This window comes from Endocarpon pusillum (genome assembly GCF_000464535.1).
Source record: "Endocarpon pusillum Z07020 unplaced genomic scaffold C720987, whole genome shotgun sequence".
Taxonomy (NCBI): Eukaryota; Fungi; Ascomycota; class Eurotiomycetes; order Verrucariales; family Verrucariaceae; genus Endocarpon; species Endocarpon pusillum.
This window is the reverse complement of record NW_006913582.1, coordinates 349,219-356,983: the sequence shown is the minus strand read 5'-3', so window position 1 is coordinate 356,983 and position 7,765 is coordinate 349,219. Positions and strand designations below refer to the sequence as shown.

At 49.7% G+C, this 7,765-nt stretch overlaps 4 protein-coding genes across 4 annotated transcripts; 1 reads left to right on the top strand and 3 right to left on the bottom strand.

The window, feature by feature from the left end:
• Positions 1-1,126: 1,126 nt before the first annotated feature.
• EPUS_01292 (uncharacterized protein) lies at positions 1,127-3,023 on the bottom strand (the record flags this gene model as incomplete). The annotated part of the gene is made up of 3 exons (XM_007788585.1): positions 1,127-2,179; positions 2,240-2,486; positions 2,536-3,023. 3 exons carry the CDS (start codon positions 3,021-3,023, stop codon positions 1,127-1,129), a joined length of 1,788 nt encoding a protein of 595 aa, XP_007786775.1.
• Positions 3,024-3,370: 347 nt separating this feature from the next.
• On the bottom strand, positions 3,371-5,089 carry EPUS_01291 (Threonine dehydratase; the record flags this gene model as incomplete). Its single annotated transcript, XM_007788584.1, has 1 exon — positions 3,371-5,089. One exon carries the CDS (start codon positions 5,087-5,089, stop codon positions 3,371-3,373), a length of 1,719 nt encoding a protein of 572 aa, XP_007786774.1.
• A 444-nt stretch (positions 5,090-5,533) lies between these two features.
• On the top strand, positions 5,534-6,380 carry EPUS_01290 (uncharacterized protein; the record flags this gene model as incomplete). The annotated part of the gene is made up of 2 exons (XM_007788583.1): positions 5,534-5,607; positions 5,672-6,380. The coding sequence occupies 2 exons, from the start codon at positions 5,534-5,536 to the stop codon at positions 6,378-6,380; spliced, it is 783 nt and encodes a 260-aa protein (XP_007786773.1).
• A 181-nt stretch (positions 6,381-6,561) lies between these two features.
• EPUS_01289 (uncharacterized protein) lies at positions 6,562-7,515 on the bottom strand (the record flags this gene model as incomplete). Its single annotated transcript, XM_007788582.1, has 1 exon — positions 6,562-7,515. The coding sequence occupies one exon, from the start codon at positions 7,513-7,515 to the stop codon at positions 6,562-6,564; it is 954 nt and encodes a 317-aa protein (XP_007786772.1).
• Positions 7,516-7,765: the final 250 nt, after the last annotated feature.

Here is a 7,765-nt window from a genome sequence, read left to right as displayed (position 1 = left end):
AAATATAGTCAGAGCAAGGGCAGGGACTGGTTGATGTTGGTTGTGACACGGAGTACTACGTACTACTATGGGGATGGGAAATAAAAGGGAATGCGAACCAGCGAGGTGAAAAGCGAAGTAGAAAGCGGGAAGTGTATAGAAAGCAAAATGGAGGCTTACAAGTAGATTGTATACGCCTAAAGCTAGTAATACGGTAGTACCGCCAATAGTACCTCACTGGGCCGCTGGCCGTGGAGATACGATTAGGCTGTTCGGAGAAGCCAAGTTCTTCCAGGATCAAGTCGTGCTTGCACTTGTATACCAATGTATTTTACCGAGCCACACCTTAGCTGTTATCCATCCGAAGCTCATGGTGACCCTCCTGCCTTTTCTCACGGTGGGCTCGTATGCCAGGTTTGGTGGAATAGAAAACTGGATCAACTCCTGCCAGGGAAAAAAAACATTGGCGTTTCGTGACGCAGTAGAAGCTGCAATTGGGTAAAGCGGAAGAGAGAGAGAGTATATAGGTTGCATCCTTCTTCCATTTCTCCCAGGGGGAATAGAGAAGTGCTGCGATGGGAAGAAGAGGACATCTTGGAAAATCTGGGCCCTGGTGATGCGGAGGTTTCTGTGGAGTCCCAGACTATGCAGCTCAGATGGGTAATTATGCGAGGGTTTAATCGTATCTTGAAGGCAGGCTCACCCGTTGATGAAAAGACGGGAAAATGACAAGCAGCGTTCTGGCATAAAAGGACTGGCGTCTTGCAGACCTTTAATGGCTTATTTGGTTTGCTGCCGTGGGACCGGAGGACCGTGTCTAGAGATCAATACCAGGGGTGAGCTTCGCACGTCGAAGCTCGACCTGAGTTGACCCACCACAATCGACACTCCCGGAACTGACATAACCATCTGTTCCTTTTGATACGCACAAACCCATATTTTCCCTCCAGAACCCGACGTTTGTTATAACATGATCAAGGAACCCCGTGAAATAGTGGAACGCCAAACTCTCTAATCATTCTGTCCACAAAATCTTCTGGAGAGTTATCCGTAGCTACAGTGGTTCTGTGCCGATTGCTGTCGTACAATTCTGGTGGTCTGACCCAGACTGTGGACCATGCCCTGTTATTTCTTATTGGGTTTTCGATCATTGGTCCCCTTGAGGGGTAGTTCCGCAAATCATCACTAGATAAGAAGCGTCCGAGGGTACGGGCTTGGGAAAATGTTCAAACCCCATTGCTGGGTGCTCCGCAGGTGATTTTTTGGCTCTTGGTGATCTTGATTTGAAATGTGGTATAGGAAAGGCCATTTTCGTGCGATGTCGCCCCATCCCCCCAAGGCCTGCTTTTCTTTCTTGACCAGGTTTGAGACAAAGCTCCTCCACAACGACTAGAATGTCGTGTGATTTAAGGAGAGCCGTTGTGGATGAGAAGATTCGTGGATTTGTGTACTGGATGGACTCAATGATGAAGTGTGCAGGGAAGAGCTTGCCACGTTCGGTCTCAATTTGGTCCAAGGCTTGCTTTTGAGACGGTTCCCAGGTATCGAAATGTCGTGCCCCGGATTTGCACGCGCCCCAGTAAGATAGAGCATGAGCAATTTCGGATTGCGAGAGCTCTATTTCTGTAACTTTATACGTGACGCTGGTATTTTGTGGATCTTGGTGTAGCTGTGGCATGAACAGATAGGCTATCCTATTGACGCCTGAAATGACCTCGTATCTGTCTTTCTGCTTACTGTATCCGTTTGCAACCTTCCAGAAAACCGATTGTGCCTCCATCTTGTGAAACTTGCTGGCAGGTCTACTGCGAGAATTTTGACTCCACTCTGGCCTGCCGGAAGGGCTGTTCTGGAGTACTCCATATATATTGGAAGGCCGCTGTTGCATGATACGCAACAATGTATTAGAGTGTCGATGTACTGCACTATCAGGAACATGAGGCACACAATCGGATATATCCTCCTTTAGTCCCCGCTTGTTCCGAGCGACGTCTTCTGCCGAGGAGAATTTGGCAGTGCTGTTGTTGCCTGTCGTAGCATTCTGAATCACTGGGCTTTTGGGATCCTCTGGGGAGCAACCTTCTTGGACGCTTGAAGCCCGCGATCTTGAGATACCATTCTCAGGCATCGAATCACCCCATGCTGCGTTCTTTGCTGGTGGCGAAGTCTCCTGAGATGACTTGACCGAGATTACACCTGCCTAGAAATAGACATGTGATGAGACGTTTTACAATATGATAGAATCGAATAAGTGACTTACTGGAAAAGTTGAAGCGTTTTGACCAAGTGCGCGGTCAGGTGAGGCGGGTGGCAAGACACTGGGGCCAGCGCCTTGGACAAAATCTGCCTCATCACTGATGCTACCGCCGATCCGTAGTTGTGCGTCCATACTATGTAATATGCGCTTGATTTGTGGATCCTGTAGGGAAGAGTAAATAGCTCTATAAAGCAGCTCTTTATCGCCCTCGTCAACGTGGTGGAGATTGTCTTTCAACCTGGGGTGCGAGCTGTACAGAAAGGTTTAGACAGGGCATGTCACTTGTAGGCCGTACAAACCCTGTTGCTAATCTCTTCACAAGTGAAAGCGTCGTCATTTGTGAAACCAACATCAGCGTGGTTTTGATAGCATTGAGCTCTTTCATCAACGATTCAACTTTGTCGTGGTGGAAGGGCCAGAGTGCCTGCTCCCCATGGGTTAATGTGATCTCGACTCCTGGAGACAGTCCCTTTGCTTTGATCTGCTTAGAAGCATCTCTCAGGCTTTTCTCGATTGACTCGAAAAGGCTTCGACAAGTTGAAGTCAGGTTTTGTATCAGGTACCGTGATTTGTTTTCAGGCTCGACGTATCTTGGAAGGTCTTCATCCTTGAGTAGCTCGCTAAGCTGGTGAAGGGCGGCTTCAACTCCGGATACATCCTGAGCTACTCGCAAGATTTGAAAAGAAGCGAAACGAAACTGATATGCCAGAGTAGATAGTTTGCTATAGATCTGCGCAGCGTTGACGGCAAGACTGGTAAAGGCGCCAATTGCAGCTGCGAGTTCCATACTGGTAATGCCTTGCCAGTTCAGAGAGCTAAATCAAGAATGTAAAATAGACAAGCATTTCGCAGCATTGGACGGCAATGGAATGTAAAGTTGTCTCTGCTTGCGAGTCATCATGTCGAGCTCATCCCAATAAAGCTGGAGATAGGTTTGCAACCGCAACGGAAGTGAGCTGCCTCAAGTCGTACATTTTAATCTAATGCCAAATAGGCCGCCCCCCCCCCCCCCCCCGGCTGTGTTTGGGATCCACGCTCCGCCCCCACCAGTATGTGCCAAGGCCGTCAGCCTCATGCTTTTGTGCGTATTTGTTGCAGACCAGAAATTACCTTGCCTGATTGAAGTGTTTCCAATCAGGAGCACCTCTGTTGGTCCTTAAGGAAGATTTTATATATCGCACTATCGCTGCACTCTCTGCAGGGATATCCTAACTTCTTTAGGAAATCCTCCAGCTCTGCCTTCTCAGTCTCTGGACACTGGATGCCAGCCAATACTCGACCAACATCGCCACCATAATTCCTGTAGTGAAAGAGACTGATGTTCTGACCAGGCTTCAATGTCGTCAGGAATTTGGCCAGAGCGCCAGGTCTTTCTGGAAATTCGAACATGTATAATTTCTCATCCGCGACATTGGTTCGTCCACCAACCAGGTACCGGATATGTGTTTTGGCCAGCTCATCCGTGGAAATATCCGTCATCGTCATACCTTCGGAAGCCAATCTCGTAGACAGTGATGATAATTCTGCTTCCCGTGACGAAGCTGCTGTAACAGATACGCTCATCATGATGTGTGCAGTTTCCGGACTTGTCTGTGAGTATCTGTAACTGAACTCTGTGACTGCTTGAGGTAAAATTGCTTCAACTAATTGCGCAAATGATCCAGGACGTTCTGGTATCTCTACCAACAACAGAGCCTCTTTCTGTTCACCAAGCGCAGCACGGTCGGCGACGAACCGAAGCCGATCGAAATTCATGTTCGCTCCACTAGCAATTGCTACCAGCTCTCGTTTCGGATCTGGCGATGGATGAGCAGCAACATATTTCTTTAGGCCAGCCAAGGCGAGTGCACCAGCTGGCTCGACAATGGATCTGGTGTCCTCAAAGACATCTTTGATAGCTGCACAGGTTTCGTCTGTGCTGACGAGAATGACTTCATCTACCACTTCCATACATAGGCGGAAAGTCTCCTCCCCAACCGTTTTTACCGCAGCACCATCGGCGAAGAGCCCCACTTCAGGAAGTAGAACCCGCTTCCTCTTGATCAGCGATTGAGCCATAGCGGAGGCATCATTGGCTTCAACACCAACAATTTTAACATGAGGAGCGATTCTCTTCACGTAAACTCCAATCCCAGCTATCAGACCTCCTCCGCCCACACAGCAGAATATGGCTTCAAGGTTCTGCAATGATGCTTGGCGTAAAATCTCCAATCCAATGGTGCCCTGACCAGCAATCACATAGGGATCATCAAACGGTGGAATGTCAGTAAGACCATGGAGCTTTTCGAGCCGACGGCATTCTTGTTTTGCTGCATCGAAATCGGCGCCATGTAGCACTACAGCTCCGCCTAATCTACTGACATTCTTGTGCTTGATTGCCGGGGTACCGCTGGGCATCACGATTGTTGCCGGAATCTTGAGGTGTCTTGCCGAGTAAGCAACTCCTTGGGCATGATTCCCAGCAGAACAGGCAATGACACCCTTCCATCGAGCATCAGGAGGTAAATGTGCCATCTTGTTATATGCACCACGCAACTTGAACGAAAACACCGGTAGCAGGTCCTCTCGCTTCAGCAATACTCTCGACTCAAGCCGGTTAGAAAGATTGACAGCATAAGACATCTTCGTCTCCTCAATTACATCGTACACACGAGAAGTAAGTATGAGTCGCAGGTAGTCCGGCCAGCCATTTGGCAGAAGATACTCGGCAGGAATCTGAGAGAGAACCTCGGCTCGTTTATGAACTCTTTCGGAGGGCGGTGAAGGATTTGAAGCATATTCTGTCATGGAAAGGCCGTGTGGTTTTGGAGTTTGAGGTGTATGCAGCCCATTGACCAGTGGCTCTTCCGCCATAGCTGGTGTCATCGACGGGGTACAGCTTACGCGATGTTTGCTTTCAGTGCAGCAGCTCCTATTGGAACGTGAAGAGCTCTCTGCACCAAAGCCCGAAATATTTCTCTGCTCCGTACTAGCGGACTACAGTACTACTAGTAGTAACTAGTAAATAGTCGAGTAGCACCTAAGGGCTTGGCGTTCTGCGGCGGACGGTAGGGCGAAGAATAGTACAAATTGAGGAGAGAATAAGAGATGATGTGGCTCTGATGGCAGACCAATTGAACGGTTATCCACGGACAAGAGTGTTTTACGCAGGCCCGTCGCAGGGTTCTATGTCAGATCCGACCTTGCAACACGGATCACGATAGATTACGTCCTGTGTCTTTTGCAATCACCCGTTAGACACAGCTGTCTCTCGCGTGAGCAAGACTGACCTACCCTACCCATACAACCTCCATCACCATGGCAGATTCAACAGCCGCCCCTCCTCCCGGCCCTCCGTCCGCAGCCCTCCCTTCCTCGTTCGACTCCAATCCGTAAGAGTTGACTACCCCCCTCTGCAGCTCAACTTCCATCAGACTAACCCGACTTGCGCAATAGCGAATTCTTTGAAGAAAAACGTATGGCAAAGCTAGCCCGGCGCATACGCGAAGAACCCCTGATTCCTCTCGGCGTCGCCGCAACATGCTACGCCCTTTACCAGGCCATCAGGTCCAGCCAAGTCGGGGACCACCACCGAACGAACCGCATGTTCCGCGCGCGCATCTACGCCCAGGGGTTCACGTTACTCGCAATGGTGGGCGGAAGTATATACTGGAAGGATGATCGGATGAAGCGGAAGGAGCTGGAGAAGGTGCTGGTGGAGAAGAAGGCGGCAGAGAAGCGGGAGAAATGGTTGAGGGAATTGGAGGAGAGGGATCGGGAGGATAGGGAATGGAGGAGTAGGTTTGAGGGAGTGGCCGCGAGGGCGAAGGAGGCGGAGGAGGGAGCTATGTTAAGGTTGGGTGCGGGAAAGGGGAAGAGGGAGAAGAAGGCGGTGGAGGGAGGTGAGGGTGTGGTGGAAGCGGTGAAGAACGGTGCCAATCAAATGAAGGAGAGTGTGAGGGAGGGAACCGGGCATGGGAAGGAGAGTTTACAGGGGGCCAAGGCGGTTGCAGAGCAGGTAGAAGAGGGAGCTAAGCAGGGAAAGCAAAGTATGAAGCAGGCCATTGAGAAGGCTTTTCAGAACAAGACTGTACTCGAACAAGTCCAGATTTCGGGATGGGGGAGCGGCACGTGGTTTATCAGAGAGGCATGGAGGAGAAGGTGATAACAATATTGCTGGGCCATGAGCTAGTGAGACCTTTACAAAACTGAAAGGGAGCGGAATGAAAGCTCACAGCCGCCTAAGACAATATTAACATTCGTAATATACATTATTGCTCTAGGCTCTGTACTTAGTCTTTGAATAACATGGTCCAACTCTAGCAACGAGACGCAGCAGGTTTGAATCAACCCGAAGTTCTGCTATAATCCTCATTATTAGTATCATCTCCCACGTCGGTGTCATTCTCTTCGCTTGATTCAGCGTCTTCGCCATCCTCCTCGTCACCCTCGCTTGCTGCGTTTCCGTTGTTCTCCAACCCTTCATCGTCTATGCCATCTTGTATGTCTTGATCCTCCTCCAAAATACCAGTTCCTTCCTCTTGACTTGCACACGGCCTCTCCTCGTCATCCTCATGTGTAAGTCCATATCTGTCCTCTAAATCCCATAAGAGCGTACGTTCATGCTGCTTCAAGGCCGCGTTTGCTCTCGACTCCTTGAACCATCGACACTCGCACGTCTTAGTCTGGCTGATGGGGACCATACGGCTCATGTGAAACCTTGCCACGGCTCTGAAGAGATCAAAATATGTCTTATTAAAGAACCACTCATCAACAAACGTTGCCATGACCCAGTCGAAAGCGCAAAATATCCTCCCACCATTTCCAAGCTCCACTTCGTCCCCATCATGCTGCGTGTCGATATCGATGCAAACCACAAGTTTGGGGGCATAGACCAGATTTTGGAGGGCGATGCCAAAGTTCTCCGTTCCAAATGACACCGTGTCGCCGTCCTCTTCGTTGTAACGGCCCCAAAGAACAATCTCCACTTCCTTGATCTTCATGGCATTCTGTACGCTGAGACTTGAGAGGAAGGGATCGTAGGCGCTTTGATTGAGATTTGAGCGGAGGTGTATGGCGAGGCAGTTGCGTCCATAGAGAAAATCAATGGCTTCATTGTAGATGCGCCGGTTGGCTCGAAGGATGGCTGTCCATATATGCTGTTCGCTTTGAGGCGGAGTGGGTGGTAATGGAATTGGGGAGACAAGGAGCTTTTCGTAGACGAGATTGCGAATCTCCAAGGGTAATGAAAAGAAGGATATTCGACCCGAATCCTGCAGTGTCGGTAGGTCAGGAGTCATGTTGATCGTCAGGAAGCAAGTTCGTCGATGTAGCGCTGCATACCCTCGAATTCTGCCTTTGCTGTCGACACAAGGTAGCGAATTTGGGTCAGGTCGGTCACAAGGCGATGGCGTTCAAAACTTCGTCGAGCATATTGGCGCATCTCATTGCGTGTGTTGGAGGGAGGGATTTTATTGATTGCTCGTACAATCTCTCGCCACAATGATAGGACACGCTGGCGCTGCAAAAAATGCTCAAGACTGAGAGGAG